Source organism: Pteropus alecto, unplaced genomic scaffold, assembly GCF_000325575.1.
Source record: "Pteropus alecto unplaced genomic scaffold, ASM32557v1 scaffold71, whole genome shotgun sequence".
Lineage (NCBI taxonomy): Eukaryota > Metazoa > Chordata > Mammalia > Chiroptera > Pteropodidae > Pteropus > Pteropus alecto.
Genome location: NW_006433024.1, coordinates 2,807,829 through 2,828,971, shown reverse-complemented (window position 1 = coordinate 2,828,971; position 21,143 = coordinate 2,807,829). Strand labels below are relative to the sequence as shown.

The 21,143-nt window shown below is 36.9% G+C and overlaps 1 protein-coding gene and 1 pseudogene across 2 annotated transcripts in view; both read right to left on the bottom strand.

Annotated features, from left to right (window-relative positions):
* ANO5 (anoctamin 5) overlaps positions 1 to 19,842 on the bottom strand; it is an 83,622-nt gene extending 63,780 nt beyond the window's left edge. The window contains exons 1-3 of one of the 2 annotated variants that reach the window (XM_015586309.2): positions 19,386 to 19,842; positions 13,016 to 13,062; positions 2,211 to 2,261 (exon numbers count right to left, since the gene is read on the bottom strand). In XM_015586309.2, coding sequence (XP_015441795.1) covers positions 2,211 to 2,261; positions 13,016 to 13,062; positions 19,386 to 19,425 — 138 coding nt within the window. In that variant the 5' untranslated portion in view covers positions 19,426 to 19,842. The remainder of the gene's footprint in view (positions 1 to 2,210; positions 2,262 to 13,015; positions 13,063 to 19,385) is intronic. The other variant, XM_015586311.2, reaches the window with a different exon arrangement.
* Positions 17,559 to 17,678, bottom strand: LOC112476713 (annotated as a pseudogene).
* Positions 19,843 to 21,143: the final 1,301 nt, after the last annotated feature.

Genomic DNA, 21,143 nt, shown 5'->3' with positions numbered 1-21,143 from the left:
TTTCCCCCTTCTCCCTATTTTTGTTTTTTTTTTTTTTTTTTTTTTTTTTGGTCACTTTGTTTTAGGTGAGCTGACCCTTTCAGTATTTCTTGTAATTCTGACCTCATAGTGAAGAATTCCCTCAATTTTTGTATGTCTGCAGTCTTTATTTCTCTCTCATATCTAAAGGAGAGCTTAGCTGGATACATTATTCTTGGCTGGTAGTTTCTTTCACTTAATAGCTTAAATATTTGATTCCACTCCTTTCTGGCTTATAAGATTTATGCTGAGAAGGCCAACAATAATCTAATGGGTTTTCCTTTATAGGTTACTGTCTTCTTTTCCCTGGCTGCCCTGAGAATTCCTTGTCATTGATTTTTGATAATTTTAATACAATGTGTCTTGGTGAAGGCTTTTTTGGGCTGAGATAATTCGGTGTTCCGTTGACTTCTTGAAATCCAAACTCCAGCTCATTCCTTAGATTTGGAAATTTTTCATCAACTATTTGTCTGAAAATGTTTTCTAATCCCTGCTCCTTTTCCTTGCCTTTGATAATGCCCATTATTCTTACGTTTCCTCTCCTGATGGTATCAGCTAGTTTTTATATTTCTCTTTTATTATTTTTCATCCTTCAGTTTTTCTCTTTTTCCTTCTGATTTATTTCTAGATTTGTCTTCAATATCACTGATCCTTTCCTCCATTTACGTGACTCTTTTTCCCAAGCTTGCTATTTCATTTTTCAACTCTTGCAATGTGTTCTTTATCTCCAGAAGTTCTATTCGGTTCTTTTTGAGGGTTCCAATCTCCTTGCTAAAGAACTCATTCTGCGCATCTAGTTGTTTTTTCAATTCCTGAAATTGTAGATATGAATCGTTTTGGATCTTGCAGAGTTTTTTCAAAAGTACCATCCTGAATTCTCTCTCATTTAAATTGCACATTTCTATGTATGTAAGCTTATTTTCTAGAGATTTTTCTCTTTCTTTTTTGAGATGCCTTGTCACCTTGGTTGTTCATGCTGTTTAATGGACTATTTCTCCACCTGGGCATTAATGAAAGTGTATTCTGCTATTTTTCCAGAAAGAAGATTTATTATATAAAGATCTCTCTTTAGCCTGTTGCAAAGAAGGTGCTTTTCTTTTGGTTTCCAGTAGGTGCATCTAAACTTCTTGGATCCCTGCTTTATATAAAGCCTTAATAATGTCTTTCTTTCCTTCTTATAGATGTTTAATAGGCTTGCTACCCTCAGTCTCAGTCCGTGTCAATGTTAACGACAGTTTCGGTACCATTTGCTTAGATTCTCCTCGGGCTCTGCAGTGTTAGGTCTCAGAGGATATGGGGGGAGGGGCCCTTTGGGTTAGGGGATGGGGGCTGAGGCTCAGCCTTGAGTTTTGCAACTGTGACTGGTAAAATTCAACTGTCATTTCTCTGCCGTCCCCACTTCTCTGCTTTCTACTCTGATGACCGGGCACTGCTGCTGGCTGCATGGAGCTCACAGTTCTCCCAGGCAGGGCTGTTCAGGGAACTTGCCTCACTTTCTCCCCTCCCCCTCTTCCTACAGGTAGCTCCGGCTGTGAGAGGCAACTTCTTTGTTTCTCTAGTCCACTGCCCAACACCCGGGGTTCTGACCAGTGGTAGTTCTTATGTGCAGACCCTGTGCTCAAATGTGCTGGTGTGAAGTTTGGGTGTTTTTTGTTGTTGTTGAGTTTTAAATGTTCAGCTTATTGTTGTTTCAAAGGAAGAGATTTGGGGACATCTCTCACTCCATCATGTTTCGGACATTACTCTCTTACTTGATATTAAAGTTTGATTTTATATAAATTGTACTTCTTCATGATTATTCTTAGGTATATATTTCTGGGTAAGAAAAAATGATGTATGGAGAAATAATGGTGAACTAGTCCTCAGAAATTTGAGTTCTAGTCAAGAATCTACCACTTAAACATATGAACGATTTTGGTCAAGTCTTTAAACCTCTCAGATCCTTCATTTTCTCATTTGTAAAACTGAGAAATTAAATTGCAACCAAAGTGCTATGCTTTATGTGTCCTCATCAATATGTCTGATGTTACCTTTTTCCCCCATTAGAAGCTGATTTTTTTCCAAAGTTAATAAATTCTCAAAAATCATGTATAAGGACCTGAAAAATAACTGAACTCAGAAAGAGAGCATCACCACAAAAAGATACCCCATTTGTGTCCATGCAAGAAAATACAGTACTGATTCCTGCTTACCGTTCGTTCTTCATGGATGAGCAAGCTGGTCTCTCTGCTGCCCAGGCTCTGCTGATGGTACCATGGGGAAGATACAATGTTGTTAATAATACAAGTGGGGAGCATATAACTTTCAACAACAAAAACTCTCAGTTCTCTTTGTAGAAATACTAAACCTGCAATTCAGGGGAGCTATGAAATACCTGAAATAGAATGCAAAACTGTGTGTATATATGTGTATACATGTGCATGTGTATTCATGCACGTGTGGGCATATATATGTGTGTGAAGAGAGAGTTTGAGAAAGAATAAGAATTTTGGAGGTAGCTTTATTAAATCATAAAAAAACCCTGAGACACAGAAATGATTAAGAACCATATTATGGAGAACAGGGAGGTATATTTTTAATGGTGCTGAATCCTGAACAAGACCAAAAGGAAGGGCAGAATTAAGTGGCTATTTTAGGCCTTTCGAATATTTTATGAGAATTATTAAGGTGAATATCTTGGAAAATGCACTGCCAGAATTCTTAAGGATTTGTACTTATAATCCAAGAAAAAGCCATACATGAATATAAATACACACAAACCACTTGTAATTAAAGCAAGAGTGATGCCTCACTTGGTGTATAGTGGATTTTATATCCTCATGTTCCCTGATGGATGGCACACCACAGCAAATGCTCCTGAGAAACTTCCCAGCAATTTCCAGTGACAGGTATAGTAGCATGCTGTGGAGAGGCAGCAGCTAGCAGAAATGACCTGAAACACATGCCCAGACTGGGAATTCATTTACTTGTTTCTTGAAAAATCACAGACAATATCTTATAACACCTAGGTGGTGCTGGGCAGGTCAGTTTTGAAAACAGGAGATAAAATGTGCCATGGACATATTTTTTTAAAAAGAATTCATAGGGCACCTTGGAAATACACCCAATGCTATAAAAGTTAAGTCTCAGAATGTGCCACAATAAAGCAGTAATTTATCTGTGTTCTTAAGGAGAACAAGAAAGAGATAACACTAAACACATATCATTTTCAAACAACAGTATTCAATATAAATTCCATAAAAGGATAAATGTCATCTATGGTATTAAAGTTTTACTGAACCAGTGGGAAGAGCTGTGGAAAAACTGAGTCTATTAGTAAATAAGTGATCAAAATCCTATTTCAATGACACGTGATTCTATCTGCCTGTAGACCTTAAATGAATTCCTCTAACTCACCAAAATACATCAGATATAAAATAAATAATGAATATCTTGATCATTCAATTCTGAAATAGCAGCCTGATAATAAACTGTGCATCTACATTTCTGCCTTTAAGACAATATATAAATTTATTACAGCTTCATATTATATTGACTCCTCATAACAATATTTTCAATTATGCTAGAGAACAGTTGTTTTAATTATAGGAGCAGACAAAAAATATATATATTAAATGGTCCAAAAGCAATCACACTAGGAACTTTATAATCTCTCACTCTAGGAAAAATTAATTTGCTGTGACTTTCCAATCAAAAGCTGTGGTTATATCTTCAGTTTGCAAAATGTAAAATAAAATAACATAGGTTCCTTCATACTTTTTGCTGAGTATTCCACTGTCTCATTTCTCACTGACCTTGGCAAAAAGAAAATCTGTACTATTCTCAATCCTACATTTCCCTCTTTAGTGGCCATGACTTTCATGTCTCAAGATGTCTCTTTCTCTGACCCTAACCATAAAGGAATTGAATGGAATGGTGCAAAATGAATGAAATGAGTAATTGGATGAAGAAATGATGCAAACTTCCACTAGTAACAAAATGTGGCAATATAAATCAACATAGAAAAAGAGTAGCCATTCTGAATATTCTAAACATAAGTAGCAATGATTTGGAGATTGGAATTCAGAAGAAAAAATGCTTCTGGACAGGATTCTTAAAACGGTATTCTTAAAGAAGTAATATTGGGGGGGAAAAAGAAGTAATATTGTAGTGATTAAGAGAGCAAGCTCTAGAATCAGATTGCCTGGGTTCAGAATCCCAGCACCAACACTCTGTAGATAAAACAATAACCCAATTTATATAGTCTCACTTTATAGACTGCTCACGACCTTTTTTAATTATGCCAAATTAATTACTTTATATATGTAGACTTGAGCAAGTTAACCTCTCTATGCCACAATTTCTTTACAATGAGATTAAATAAGATTAACACATGGGAGATTCTCAATAAATGTTGGCTTTTTTTAAAATTAATTTTTGTTTAATTTCTAGTGGTATCATAAACATATTTACCATAACTTTTTAATTCACATGCATTTTCTGGATCTCTAAAATTATATCAATGTTAAAAGACGACCTATGTTAATTATAAATCAGAGGTAACTCTCTAGGATTTAGTCTCTTTAAAATTTAAGCAATCATGAAAGCACAGACTATCCTTTGACAGTATAAAACAATTGTGAAATAGTGAGCCTGGAATTTCTACATATTCTTGTCTTGTAAAAAGGCCCATTCATTATAACTATAAAATTCTAATGGACTAAACTGAATGATTCTAGTCATCTCTGCCTCAATCTAAACTTTGAATGGATATTCTGTATTACCAATATATCCGTCTTCAAAAACTGACTGCAATATGTTTTTTTTTTTTTTTTTCAGTATTTGAGCATGAGTAAAAGAAAATCCCGTAGGCACTAAAGAATGTTAAATAAATTGCACTCACTGTTTTTTTCTTTTCATTTTGAAATAATTATAGATTCACAGGAATTTGTAAAGATAGTACAGAGGGATCTTGTGTATTCTCCACCCAGTTTTCCCCAATGGTTACATAACTATAGTACAATGTCAAAACCAGGAAACTGACATGAGGAAAATATGTGTTTGTAGTTCTATGTCATTGTATCACATGTATATTCGAGTAAGAACCAGCCCAATTATGATAAATAACTATTCCATTGCAAAGATTTTCCTTGTGCTACCCCTTTTAAAGTTTTGTCTACTTTCTTCCCACTCAGCATCCATAACTCCTAGCAACCACTAATTTGTTCTCCATCTCTATAATATTGTCATTTTGAGGATGCTGTCTTTTGAGATTTTTTTTCTTCATTCAGCATAATGCCCTGGAGATTCAAGTTGTTGTATATATCAATTTGTTCTTCCTTTTTATTGGTGGGCAGTATTCCATGGTAGGGTGCCACAGTTTGTTTAACCAGTCACCTACTGTAGGACATTTGGGTTGCTTCCACTTTTGGCTACTACAAAAAAAAATCTGTTGTGAACATTTGTGCACAGGTTTTTGTGTGCATATAAGATCTCATTTTTGTGTGATAAATGCCTAAGAGTGTGATTACTGAGTCATATGGTAAGAGTTATGTTTAGTTTTTAAAGAAACTGCCCACAGTTTTCCAGAATGACTGTACTATTTCACATTCCCATCAGCAATTTTGAGAGATCTAGTTTCTCTGCATCCTCACCAACATTTGGTATTGTCACTATTTTATATTTTAGCACTTCTAAGAGGAGTATAGTAATCTCACTTTGGTTTTTTTTTAAATTTGCGAATGACTAGTGATATTGAACATCTTTTCATGTGCTTATTTGCTATCTATATACCCTCTTTAGAGAAATATCTCATCATGTTTTTTGCCCATTTGGTTTCGTTGTTTTTTAATACCACTGGGTTTTGCCATTTCTTTATATACCAAAAATAAGAGCTGTCAGATACACGATGTGCAAATATTTTCTCCCAGTCTGTACTTGTCTGTCCTTAACATGATCCTTCATGGAATAAAAGTTCTTAAATTTGATAAAGTCCAATTTATCAAATTTTACTTTTATAAATTATGCTTTTGTATCATGTCTAATAACTCTTCACCAAGACCTAGTTTCTAAAAAAATTCTATTTTTTCTTCAAAAAGGTTTATAATTTTATGGTTTACATTTAAATCTATAATGAACATTGAATTAATTTTTGCATAAGATGTGAGATTTAGGTTGAAGTTCATAATTTGGCCTATGGATATTCAAATGCTCAGGTACTATTTGTTGAAAAGACTATCCTTCCTTCCACTGAACTGCTTTTGCACATTTGTCCTAAATCGTTTGGCTGTGATTGTGTGGGCTATTTTTGCAGTCTCTATACTGTTTCATTAATCTATGTGCCTCTCTCTGCAAATAACACAAAGTCTTGATTAGGCTGCAGCTAAAAAGTAAATCTTTAAACTGAGTAAAGTGATTCCTTCCACTTATTTCTCCTTTTTTTCAAATTGTTTTATCTCATCTACTTCCTTTACGTTTCCATGTAAATTTTAGAAAAATCTTTATTTATAAAAAGTCTTAATGAGATTTTGATATTGCATTAACCAATACATCAATTTGGGTTTCCACAGGTTCACTGCTCATATATAGAAATGCAATTAATTTCTGTATGAAATTCATTTCTTAGTTTTAGGAGGGCCATGTTTTTTGTTTTGTTTTTGTTATTGTTTTGGTCTTTGTTTTCCTGGATTTTGGTGGATTTTCTATTTAAATCATCATGTCATCTGCAAATAATAAAATAAAAAATAGGAAGAGTTCCATTTATTCCTTTCTGATCCATAATCTTTTTATTTTTTTGCTTTACTGCAAGAACGTTCAGTATTATGTTTAATAGGAGTAGTAAGTGAAGACGGCCTTGCCATGTTCTTGTGGGTTGTTGGGCCTTTTTTTATAATTCCATTTTGATTTATTGAAACAGTTTTTGGGTATATGTTTTTGTATAGTTTTTTTTTTTATGTGGGTTTCGAGATTATATTTTATGTATATATTATTTATCTCAGCCTATAGTGTGTATGTTTTATCCATAGCCTCTGTGGATATGTTTTAACGTAAACCTCACTTCCCTTTACACCCGCAAACCTTTGCTTATAAGTGTCTTAAAATTTTCTCTGCATATGTAGAGAACCACATCAGACATTGTTAAAATTTTTACTTCAACTGCCAAATGTAATTTTGAAAATTCAAGAGAAGAAAGTCTATTGTATTTATTCATATTTTTACTCTTTCTGTTTTCTTTTTCCTCCTTCCCCATGTTACAAAATTCCTTATTTTATCATTTTATTTCTGTTAGGGAACTTCCTTTGGCCAATCTTTTAGAGTAGATGTGTTGGAGAAAATTTTCTTTAGTCTTTCTTCATTTGAGAACATCTTCAATTTTTATTCATTCTTGAAGGGTATTTTCACTGGCTATAGAATTCTATATTGGCATTTTTTTGAGCTCTTGAAACAATTGTACCACTTTCATCAGCCTCTATGGTTTCTGATGAGAAACCTACTGTCATTTTAAATACTTTATCTCTATGGTTTAGGAGTTTTTTCCCCTCTCTCATTGCTTTCAGAATATTTTTTTCTTGTCTTGAGTTTTCTGAACTAGTTTTAGTTTGAATGATGTGAATTTCTTTGGGTTTATACTGTTTGTGTTTCCCTCAGCTTCTTGAATCTGTAGGTTCATGTCTTTTAACAGATCAATATATTTCCAGCTACTATTTATTCAAATATTTCTTTAGCCCACTCTCTCCTCTCCTAGGACAACAATAACTCAAATATAAGATCTTCTGTTATAGTCTCACAGGTCCCTGAGTCTCTGTTCTTTTTTTTTTTTTTTTTTCATTTTCTTTCTTTCTTCTGTTTAGATTGGGTAATTTTTATTTATCTCCAAGTTCAGTGATTCTTTCCTCTATCCATTCCACTCTGCTGTTGAGTTTTTTATTTCAGTTATTCTATTTTTCAATTCTAAAATTTCTAATATGTTCTTCTTTAAAACTTCCATTTTATTTTTGCTGAGACTTTCTATTTTTTTTTTAATTCATTTCAAGAATGTTCACAATTGCTCACTGAAGCCTTGGTATGAGAGTTGCTTTAAAATCCTAATCAGATAATTCTAACATCTATGTCACCTCAGTATTGATATTTGTTGTCTTTTCTCATTCAAGTCGATATCCTTCTGGTTCTTGGTATTATATGTGATTTTCTATATAAATCTAAACTCGTGAGACATCGTGTTATAAAACTCTAGATTTTATTTAAATCTGTTTTAGCAAGTCTTCTCTGACTTGTGTGGTAAGTGGAGCGATGCTTTACTACCTGGTAGCAGTAGAATTCCATGTGCCTCTCTCAGCCTCTGTGAATATGAAGGGGTAGCAGGGTAGTAGAAGGGTTTCACATTGCTGCTGGGTGGGGGTGGGGTGGAAGTTCAAGCTTACCTAAGCTTTCACTGATCCCAACCTGGCTGGAAAGGGCAAGGACACCTCCTTACTGCTCCCTACATGGCTTCCACTGTCACCATGGCAGGAAGTGATACGGGGGTGGCCTCTCTACTTCTAGACAGTGGTGAAACACCTCGCTTTCCACCAGGCTACTTTTGATACCAACCCAGCAGAAGAGGATTGAACGCCTTGTTACCACTGATGAGAGTGAAAGTTCAGGTTGCCCACATGTTCTCCATTGACATCATGCTAATGAGTGCATGGGAGGGACACATTTTCACCCAGTGGGGACAAAAGGCCTGGGTCCCCATCCAGCCTTTTCTGACACTAACTCTATGGGAAGCTGGACGCGTTGTTACCACCAGGCAGGGGTGAAAAGTCTAGTCTCCACAACTGAGCTCTTTTTGAGGGGATGATGGTAGGACCTTTTTTTTTTTTTTTTCCCTGTGGTGTTTGGCTATAAAGAGCAGTTACTGACTAAAAGTTTTCTGTATTCCTAGGTTACCCGTTGCCTGGTCCATTAGCTAGAGAGAGTAGGCTTATCTTGGTGCTTTACTTGTCTGTGCCAGTTAGCATTTTGCGTTACTGGCTCCTCCAGCATCCAGTCTACAATATATAAAGCAAAGAGAAAATTCAGGGAACTAACTTCAGTGCTGTCCCTTGAGTGCCAAGGTTGCCAGCCAATCTGTCTTCTTCTTTCTAACTTTCAGAGTCTTCTTATGTTTATTTTATATATAATGCCAAGAGTTTTTAGTTGTACTTAGCAGAAGGAATAGGAAAAATTTTGTCTATTCCATCTTTCTGAAAGCAAAAGCTACAGTCGCTTTTAAATTGATTAATTCAATAATATATTCACTTAATAACTCTAAGCTTTACAGTAATTCTTCTTTGTTTCAGACAGATGCTGCTTTTGCTCCAAAGCATTCTACATTAAAAAAGAAAGGTTAGCCATAATTCTAGGTTGAGTCTAAAAGGGACTTTGGTATGACAGTGCTACATTCCCAGCATTGAATTTGTTTCCCTGTCACCTGCCGCTTGTTGCCTTCCTATAAAATTTTTTAAAAATCCAAAAAACTATGACATATATTTCTAAAATACTACGGTTGAATTTAACTAAGTAAATTTTTGAACTTGGCAAGCCAAAATAGTCTAGGTGCTTCCTCTAATATACCTGCATGTGTTGGTTGTAATAACTGTAATAAACTTTAAATCCTTAGAATTCATAGGAGCACAGTTGGAAAGCCATTTCCAATTTTTTTTTTTTTTTTTTTTTTTTTTTTTTTTTTTTTCATTTTCTTTCTTTCTTCTGTTTAGATTGGGTAATTTTTATTTATCTCCAAGTTCAGTGATTCTTTCCTCTATCCATTCCACTCTGCTGTTGAGTTTTTTATTTCAGTTATTCTATTTTTCAATTCTAAAATTTCTAATATGTTCTTCTTTAAAACTTCCATTTTATTTTTGCTGAGACTTTCTATTTTTTTTTTAATTCATTTCAAGAATGTTCACAATTGCTCACTGAAGCCTTGGTATGAGAGTTGCTTTAAAATCCTAATCAGATAATTCTAACATCTATGTCACCTCAGTATTGATATTTGTTGTCTTTTCTCATTCAAGTCGATATCCTTCTGGTTCTTGGTATTATATGTGATTTTCTATATAAATCTAAACTCGTGAGACATCGTGTTATAAAACTCTAGATTTTATTTAAATCTGTTTTAGCAAGTCTTCTCTGACTTGTGTGGTAAGTGGAGCGATGCTTTACTACCTGGTAGCAGTAGAATTCCATGTGCCTCTCTCAACCTCTGTGAATATGAAGGGGTAGCAGGGTAGTAGAAGGGTTTCACATTGCTGCTGGGTGGGGGTGGGGTGGAAGTTCAAGCTTACCTAAGCTTTCACTGATCCCAACCTGGCTGGAAAGGGCAAGGACACCTCCTTACTGCTCCCTACATGGCTTCCACTGTCACCATGGCAGGAAGTGATACGGGGGTGGCCTCTCTACTTCTAGACAGTGGTGAAACACCTCGCTTTCCACCAGGCTACTTTTGATACCAACCCAGCAGAAGAGGATTGAACGCCTTGTTACCACTGATGAGAGTGAAAGTTCAGGTTGCCCACATGTTCTCCATTGACATCATGCTAATGAGTGCATGGGAGGGACACATTTTCACCCAGTGGGGACAAAAGGCCTGGGTCCCCATCCAGCCTTTTCTGACACTAACTCTATGGGAAGCTGGATGCGTTGTTACCACCAGGCAGGGGTGAAAAGTCTAGTCTCCACAACTGAGCTCTTTTTGAGGGGATGATGGTAGGACCTTTTTTTTTTTTTTTTCCTGTGGTGTTTGGCTATAAAGAGCAGTTACTGACTAAAAGTTTTCTGTATTCCTAGGTTACCCGTTGCCTGGTCCATTAGCTAGAGAGAGTAGGCTTATCTTGGTGCTTTACTTGTCTGTGCCAGTTAGCATTTTGCGTTACTGGCTCCTCCAGCATCCAGTCTACAATATATAAAGCAAAGAGAAAATTCAGGGAACTAACTTCAGTGCTGTCCCTTGAGTGCCAAGGTTGCCAGCCAATCTGTCTTCTTCTTTCTAACTTTCAGAGTCTTCTTATGTTTATTTTATATATAATGCCAAGAGTTTTTAGTTGTACTTAGCAGAAGGAATAGGAAAAATTTTGTCTATTCCATCTTTCTGAAAGCAAAAGCTACAGTCGCTTTTAAATTGATTAATTCAATAATATATCCACTTAATAACTCTAAGCTTTACAGTAATTCTTCTTTGTTTCAGACAGATGCTGCTTTTGCTCCAAAGCATTCTACATTAAAAAAGAAAGGTTAGCCATAATTCTAGGTTGAGTCTAAAAGGGACTTTGGTATGACAGTGCTACATTCCCAGCATTGAATTTGTTTCCCTGTCACCTGCCGCTTGTTGCCTTCCTATAAAATTTTTTAAAAATCCAAAAAACTATGACATATATTTCTAAAATACTACGGTTGAATTTAACTAAGTAAATTTTTGAACTTGGCAAGCCAAAAGTAAAGCCTTAAAAATCTGAGCAAACTTGTTTCAAATGAAGACCTATCTGAGGTTAAAGACAAGGAAGCAATAACTATTGCTCTTAAATGTGCAAAGGAATAAGGAACAGCATAAATATGACATGAAATTGTTTTTCTGTTATAAAAGTTTGGGATATACATAGATATGAAAGATACACACAGAAGCAAAGAATGTGAACTGTAATTGAAGTTAACTTGAGCAATACATAAAACAATTTGTGAAGAGTGTATTATTATTATTATGTCAATATGAACAAAATAGAAATGACAATATATTTATTATCATTTAAATTGTGTCAATCTCATAAGATAAAACTTTCCTCAGTCTACTCTAAAGACTAGAAAACTTTAATTTTCTAAATAATTACCATGATTTATTTACTCAATAAATGTTCTCTGTGTCACATTACATCTCTTTAGTTGTGGAGACTCTATGACAGTAGTTTTCAAACTTTAATGGCAATAAGAATCATCTAGGTACTTTTTTAAAATCATGACTCCTTAACCTTATCCTCAACAGTACTGATTAGTAGTTAGAGGTTGGGCCCAAGAGAGCCTGCATTTTTAAGAACTTCATTTATTCTTAGTCAGGTGGTCTATAAATTATGCTGTAAAAATTACTTGACTAAATGATTTTCATAGGCTTCTCAGTTCTCATGTTCTTTTTCTCTCAGCATTTTGGTCGCTAAGATTTTAAAGAAATCTCAAAACTTCTGAGAATCTTAAGTCAACCAGCTTATCTAGCCAATTTATCCAGGCAACTAGCATATAGCCAACCTATTCTGATAGGGTGTATTTCCCAAGGTGAGAATTTCAATCATTCCTAAAAAAGCATTTTTAAAGATTTTTTTTTTTTTTTTATCTGGGTGGACACTCCCAACCCAATTCAAGGACATGTACCTCCATGAGTACTGCTCTGGGTCAACTAGAGTCTACTAGAAAGATTATTTTATTTGACATACTTTCAAAATGCTTATACTCTGTATATAAGAAATCTAAATTGTTAGTATCTTTTTATGTTTTATGAATAAAATAAGGCCTTTGGTCAAGAAAATTCTGTATTTTTACAAGGAGTATTTAATTTTATTATTTATTATTTTATTTAATATATTTACTTAATTCAGGCTGAGTGACTTGAACGCTGGCATATTCATCAGTAAGCACTAATCACAGACTAATAACTGTAACATAAAAAAGCTGTCATATATTATACCTTCATTATATTCTAGCAAAGCGTTAAGCCAAACACTATTATACTGCATATCAAGTCTCAGCATATCTGAGTTTATTTCACAGGGAGACTCAAATCAATTCTAAGCTTGGGTTTGTTCTCTTATAATATCTAGAAAGATCCAATATTAAATCTGCCTGAAACATGGAATTTGCTTTACTTACTAAACGATGAATAGGTTAGAGGATGAAACAGAAAGAATGTACGATGAATAAATAAAGTACAAAGACCTAAGTATTCATAGGAAGTACATTTCTAACCTAGTCTGATTTTTGTTCTGACTTATAGGAAGCTAATGTATATTCAACTTACCTCATTTCCATCAAAAGTATAGTCTGCTTCCCTACCAGTTCTTCCCTCTAAATTGAATAAGAAAGAAAAAAAATGTTTAAATGACCAATTGATCAGAATATGTTAAAAATCTGCATTTGGATAAAATAGGAATTCAAAAATCAAACCAAAGTTTAAAGAAAAAAATACTGGAAGAAAACACTCATGATCTTCCTGGAGCTAAGCTGTTCACAACAGCCTCCAAAAGAAATCACCAACTAAGTTAATCTCACCTACTAAGAAATAAATAGAAATAAATTGAACTCTAATAAATGCAGTTATTAATCTATAGTCAACAAAACTGTTGAGAGGAAAACATCCAATAGGGATGTCCACTGCTATCTCTTAGTTCTTACCATGTAAGATGTAATATTCTATCAGAGTGTTTTGCTGGAGTTGACCCAAAGTGGTTGCAAGTAAAGCAACTTAAGAATATGACAGAAATTCAAAGCTATCAGATATATAAATGGTATTAATGTTTATCTCATAAGGTTTGTGCAAGCAAATGAGATAAATGAGATAATGCATGAAAAGTATTTCATGCAGTTGTAAGCACAGAGGAGGTCAATGAATATTAGTTATTCTTGTTGATATTATTATTATTATTAGGATGTATTCTGTTCTTTTGTTAACTTTCAAAATTGTTTTAAATTCTCTGGGATAAGTTTCAGAGTGTCTGACTTAAGATAAAAAATTTCTTTTGTAGTCAGATCTTTTTGTTATAGGATCTGTTATTTTAAAAGTTAATAGTTGTTATAAGCAAAGCACAAAAACAGACTGTGCCTAAGAGAGGAGGCAACTGAAAAATGCAAAGGAAAGGGCTTGCAGAAATGACCAACTCAGCCATTATAGATTAACAACATCTTATAGATCTCTGAATGGCTTTCTAAAAACTTGTCACACCTACATGAGAAACCATCTGTAAATAGAAGGACTAGTGGTCCAGAAATTCCTTTCCCCTTGTAGCCCCCATCTGAAACTCCCCCTTCCATCCTGAGTCAGGAAGTACATGTAGACCCTCAGACAAGGGAATCACACACCCCTTGCATGGAACTTGCATGGAACTTGCATGGAACTTGCATGGAATAAGCTGTAAGAACTCTAACCGGAACAAACTCGTGCCTTTTGTTCTGTCTAGAGCCACATGCGCTCCGCCGGCCTAATAAACTCTCCTTCCTCTTACAAAGTTGTCTGAGCATCCAAATTCCTCCATTGGGTGTTGCTTCCTGCAACATGCCCATTGCTATATCACTTAACATTTCTGAGTGCAGTCTTTCTAATCTATAAGATTAAAAATATAAGTAAAAATCATTTGAAAAATATAAAACATCATACAGCACCACCATGAGTACTGTTTAGATGTATAACTCAAAATGCCATGTCTCGACCATCTCTCATTGGACTTTTTAATGAAAAAGACATCAATCTAGCAAACTCTTATAATGAGTAGATAAAGAACTGGATTCTAAGAAATACATGCTTTGTCTCTCAAAGTATGGTGCTTGAGAATTGACTTAAGAAGGCTTTCATTTTTCTTGAGGACAAAAACAGGCACTATTATGCAGAACTAAACAGAGTTCCAAGTACAGAGCAAACAAGTGTAGTTACAGAGTATTTTATAATTCTAACTTTTAGAAGAGAAAGTTGAAAAACTGCAAGCACTGACCACTCCTTCATCTAGTTATTTTTGCTGCATTTAACATATAGTTGAAAAAATATTTTCAAACTATCGGAACTTGATACAATGCATTTATTTGAAAATGGGAAATGGGACGGCAGATTTCCTTCAGATTATCTCCAATCCCTACTACTTCTCTTATGTTTTCATCTTTCAATTTGCTGCTTCCTTTCTTCTAGCTAATTTCTTTCTAGGCTAATTCTTGCTTATTTTTTTACATTATATCAGTTTTGACATCTTCCTTTCAGGCTTCACCTGAAACCTTATCTGTCTGCTGGGTGAGCCTCCTAGCTCCTCCCATACCACCCTGGATATAGCCCTTTCTGGGTACCTAGCCCAATTATACCTCCCTCCACAAGACTGCTAGCTCCAGCTCCCTGAGAGCCAGATGGAGCATACTATGTAAACTGCAGCCTTTTGTGAAAAGCAGAAAAGTTAAAGAGGATAGAAGTACTTCATAAACTATACTCCCTCTCACACATAAATGCTTTCTAGCTCTCTCTCACAAACACAATCAGATGCTCACAGATGCTGTAGACCCAGACACACTTTCACATTCACAGAGGATAAGGTTATAATAACTATACATAATCGCCAAACCCCTGACAAAACAGAGGCCTATCTGAAGAGGCAGGATTTAAAGTTGACAACTTTAAATCAGCTTCTTTTTATTCTTCTAACTTTCTGTAAAATCAATGGAAATGACTATATGCATCCTAATGGGCTAGAAATCAGAAATACGAAGGATTTAATACCAATCATTGTGGCAATTCATAAAATATGAGCTCAAAGTAAAGCCAACCCAAAGACCGAGCTTTGAGTTTTCACTGAAAGCACATTGCTAAGAATACACACTCCAGCAAACCCAGAGCCCAAAAATAGCACTTGCATTTACCAAATGCTCCGATCAGTTTACACTCTGTCCAGCAGCATAAAATAAAATATGGTTGACCCTTGAACAATGCAGAAATTATGGGCACTGATTCCTTCCAACAGTCGAAAGTCCACAAAACTCAACTACTAATAGTCTACTGTTGACAGGAAGTGTCTTATCAATAACATACATGTGTATTACATGTGTATTACACACTGTTGACAGGAAGTGTCTTATCAATAACATACATATGTATTACATATGTATTACATACTGTATTCTTACAATAAAGTAAGCTAGAGGAAAGAAAATGTTATTAAGAAAATCATAAGGAAAATACATTGACAATATCTATTGAAAAACACATCTGCGTATAAGCAGACTCACACAGTTCAAACCTGTGTTGTTGAAGGGTCAACTGCATCTGACATCAAATATTCACATTACCAAAGGACAGGTGTACATGTAAATCAATTGTTTAACTTTCTCATATTTACTCTTTAAAGGTAATTTAGGAAATACATAATATACTAAATCTAGGATTAACTGTTTTGATAAATTTACTGTAAGAAATTTGTCTATGTTTTAAAACATAGAAATAAAAGTAGCTTCTAAAATTTAATGCTGTGTAACCCAGTAATTTTCATCCTTCTTCAACCATCACTTTTGTTTTCATAGCCGTGTCATTAAACTCCAGGAAGAAACATATATTTAGAACTGAGCTTCCAAAATCCATTGGATTATAGATGTTGAAAACTACATCCTCACTGCACTTTTTACATAACCCTAGTAATAACAGAGGTCTCAATAATAGGCAGTTAAAGCAATCCAGCAAAACAACTGACATATTGAAAAACATTAAGAAATATGTCATCTGAGTGGCCTGGATGGACCACCCTGCTCCTTAGACGCCACTCTCACCAATCCACACTACCCTGTTGTGCTTGGATTCTGGATCTATGAACAAAACAGAAAACAGGAATTTGGGCAGGATGCAGTCGTCAGAACCAACCATCATATATATACAGTACTTCACATTGATATCTTTTCTCTAATCTACATCCAAATCGTAGGCAAAGGTTGGATCATAAGAAGGAATACATGAAAATCACAAAGGCCTTTGCTATTTGTAATGGCAAGTAGGGAAATTTACTAAAAATCACTTTTTTCTGAGAAAAGAGAAAATTGACATTCTTTTGGGAAAAGTTCTAAAACCTTCCTGGGAAGGATTCAAGCTGTAGTATGATATACGCTGAAGTAATACTAATTTAAGTCGACATTCTAGCAAGTAAAATTATCCTCAGGCTAAATTAGATCATACTTCTAATATGTGAAATGTCAATCTCTGCCATACTATATTAAAATGTATTTTTTTCCTTATCTATAAAGAGTTCATACATCACATTTTTTTCTTCTACTCTTTCTTCAATTAAGAATATATTTCGGTACCTTGTCATAGCTTTACTTCAGAAGGACTGATTATAAGGAATTATTGAATGCTTTAAATAAAAAAATTCTATTAAGACCTTCAGATTACAGAAATTACAACTAAAAGTAATTCTCAGCAAAGGAGGAAACCACTAAATAAGTAAAGAAAGGGACTTCTAACTTTATGCATTTGAAAGTCACTTGATTTCTTTTGCACCACTTGACATCAATCATTTTCCCTTACAAATAAATTTACTGCATAATTTAGCAGAGCCATGAGTGAAAGCTGAGTTTTCAATAGTTTTATTTCCCTCTATCCTCACATTATTTTTTGACTTAGGAGCAGTTGCTTCAAGTGACACCATCAAGAACATGGAAAGACAACCCAAGGGAGAGGAGAAAATATCTGCAAATCATATATACAGAACTTTTTTTAAATTTTAAAAATTTTTTATTTTATTTTTTAGGCGAGGTAACCCTTGATTGATCTCACAGATTGCAAGGACCTTCTCATTTTACAATCCCTTTTTATTTTTTTTCTTTTGCTCCTACAGCACCTCGTCTTCCTACGTGGTCTCCCATCCAAGTACTGAAGTAGGCCTGACCTTGCTTAGCTTACGAGTTCAGATGAGATCGGGCTTGTTCAGGGTAGCATGGCCAGAGACTATACAGAACTCTCATAATGCAATAATAAAAAGACAAATAACTTAATTTTTTTAAATAGGCAAAGGAATTGAAAACACATATATCTACATAAGATATATGAATGGCTAATAAATATTGGAAAAGATATTTGACACATTAGTCACTGGGGAAAATGCAAATCTAAACCACACTGAGATAATACCTCACAAATGTTAGTGAGGATGTGGGCAAATTGGAACTCATACATTGCTGGTGGTAATATAAAATAATACAGACATTTGGAAAATAGTCTGGCAGTTTCTCAAAATGTTCAATACAGAGCTACCATATGATCCAGCAATTCCACATCTAGATATGTATCCAAGAAAAATAAAAACATGTTCATACAAAAACTTGTACATGAATACTCATAGGAGTATTATTCATGATACTAAAAAAAGTGGAAACCAAAATGTCCACCAATCGATGAATGGATAAAGTGTGGTATATCTATACAATGGAACATTATTTGGCAATAAAAAGAATGATGCACTGATACAAGTTACAACATGGATGAACTTCAAATTCAGTATGCTAAGAGAAAGAAGAAAAGTCAGTTACAAAGACCACACATTATATGAGTCTGTTTACATGCAGTGGCCAGAATAGGTAAATCTATAGAGACAGTAAATAAGCTATTGGCAGCCTATAGCTGAGGGGTAGGGAATAGAAGGAAGGAGGGTAGGAAGTGACTACTAAGAGGTTTCTTAGATTAAGATTATGGTAATAATCGAAAAACCTTGTAAATATACTAAAAACCATTGACTTGTACACTTCAAATGGGGGACTTTTATATTATGTCCATTATACCTCAATAAAGCTGTTAAGAAAATGGGGGAAAATGCAATAATGCATTGCCTTATAAGGGTGCCTTATAAGACTGACTAGTAAAACTGCTTAGATATTTTATCACTTAAAATTTTGTTTCCATGTTTAGATTTAATACTAAACAAGACGTGAAAACAGAGTCATCGGAGATCTTGGAGAAAAAATACGTGCGTTTTTAGAAAAATGTATAGTAAAATAGATCCACAGAATGTAAGTACGTGCAAAGGCCTTAGCAAACAAATATTTAGCAACTATTTCTCAACATAACTAAATATTCAACGAAAGCTGGTAAAACACAGCATTCTCAAGTGCGGAAGAATCTCAAGCTGATGGGCCTTAGGGTCTGCCCCTCCCATAATTAACAAGGATCTCAAAGCTCGAGCAGTAACTGGCGAATAAAGAAAGGCAACAGCATTTAAGGGTCATCTTCCCACACACATGGGTCCGCTGTCGTGTACTCTAAGCTGGGGCTCTCTAAGGGAGGCTTTCTTCCCAGTGCCTGGGTTCACAGGCCCGGACACCTCAGCTCACACGCCCAATGCGCTGACCTCGCCTCCCAGCATTATTCCACCGCTCCGCCATATACAGAAAAGGACCGTGGTCGCAGAACCGCAGGGGTTACAGGACAGAGGTCCGGGACTCGCCCGAGCAGCAGTGGAAATCATGAGCCACCGACACCCACCCACCCACGCCCGGCAGGGTCTGTTAGTCTTGCAGTCCCTGTCTCGCGCATGGCACGCCACTCTGCGAAGGTCCCCGGGCTCCAGGCTGCCAACGTTCCCCGAGGTCTCTGCGCCCGGGGTGGCGGGGTCCGCGCGCGGAGCCCGACCCTCCTCCCGCGCCTCTCTGCCGGCTCCTACCTTCCTGCCGCACCATTTCCAGGACGTTCGGGTCGCCCATCTTCGCCAGCTCGTTAACGACACTGAGCGACGCGCGGCCAGCTTCAGACCACAGCGACTGGCGGGCAGCTCTGGGGCTGATACTGAATCTGACCCTGGGCAACTGGACTTGCTGCTTCAATTCGCAGCTCCCCGAGGATATTTTCCTCGCCTGTCTGAGGATCTCGCTCTCCCGCGTCCCCACCGCATTTGGGATCTTCAGGCGGCTGGGCTTCTCCTCCAGCGGACGCTCCTGCTCCACCTGCTTGGCGCCCTTGGCTGCCCGCTTCGTGGCCCTCTTCCGGGAGCGCTCCTGGGGCCCCTCCCAGCCCTCTCCCGGGAAGCTGCCCGACTGCTGGCCCGCCGGCTCCCTCGCCGCGTCCTCGACTTCCCCCGGGTCCTTTGCAACCTTGCTCTTGCGCCGCTTCCCTTTCTTCGCCGCTTGGTCCGTCTTTCCCCGCCTCTCTCTCCTCCCCCCGACCTCAAGCCCCGCCATCGCCCCGCCCCCGGGCCCGCTGGTCCCCTCTTCTCCGCTAGAGCGGTCCGAGTCCCTCGGCGGCTGCTCTGCTGCTTCCTCGGAGCTGGTCTCTTCCCTTCCTTCTGGGGCGCCCGCCGCCACCCGTCCTGCCTCCGAGCCCGCCGGCTCCGTTCTCGACGGGCCTTGCTGGTCCCATTCCGCTGGGACGGACCACGTCCAGGACTCCTGGTTCTCCCCGGCTGCCGCCTCCCCTCTCTTGTTACCCTCCTCCTCCGATCCCCGCTGACGGGCCAGCTGCTCCCTCGGCCAGTTGTCCGAGTCCTCTTCCATCTGCCTAGCCCTCCGCCTTCGGAGGGAACCTCCTCCCAGTTGGGGAGTTATTTTTTGTCGGGTGAGAAGAAGCCCCCCTTTCTTAAGGGGACATCTCCCCTTAATGCCAGCGCGTGGGCAGGGTCTACAAGATTCTAGCAGCCCCCTCCATCCTGCATCTGGCGCGTGCGTATTAACTTTTCTTCTGGCAAGGTCTGCTTTCTGCACGCTGAACCGGATCTCTGTCAAATGTGGTTGGGGGAAAAATCATACATTTTTATCTTGAGTTCGAATTCAGCCTCTGCCCCTTAAAAGTTGGGTGGCATTGGCCAAGTTTCCGTAAGCTTCAGTTTCCTCATCTTTAAAATGACACCGGTAACTACCTATCTCTTAGGGGTGTTGTGAGAAATACAGTATAGAGTGCTGACATAATGTGTTAAAAATTTACCTGCTATAAAAACTAACCCATATTATTTTGAGGCTTGCTTCGCCTCAGTGTCCCAGTACCTTGAGGACTTTATCTTCAAACAGTGAATGGTCGCACTCTTTACAGACTCTGAATTCGTTCTATGTTGTTGAGACCCTAACAGCTGCCAACTCCCCAATAAGTGGGAGATAGGAAGAATTACTGTCTAATGGGGGAAACATACATGAGTGATGATGAACTTAGGGTAAGGTAGAGGTCTAACCCGAGGGACTTGAGAGTACTGAAGACAGAGTGACTTTGAGTTTGAGGCAGAGATTAGATGATTTAAGAATAAAGAGGAGATAACCAAGGAAGACTTGCCTTTTCTTCATTTTCATGCTATCCTATAGTTTCCTTTCTGTTGATTTTGTAAAGCTAAGAATTACCTTTTCCAGATGAGGAAACAAACCTAGAGAGGTGTTTCGGTGAAGGTTATGGTCAAATGGAACTAGAAATCACCTTTTCGTTTTTTTGTATAGATTGCTGT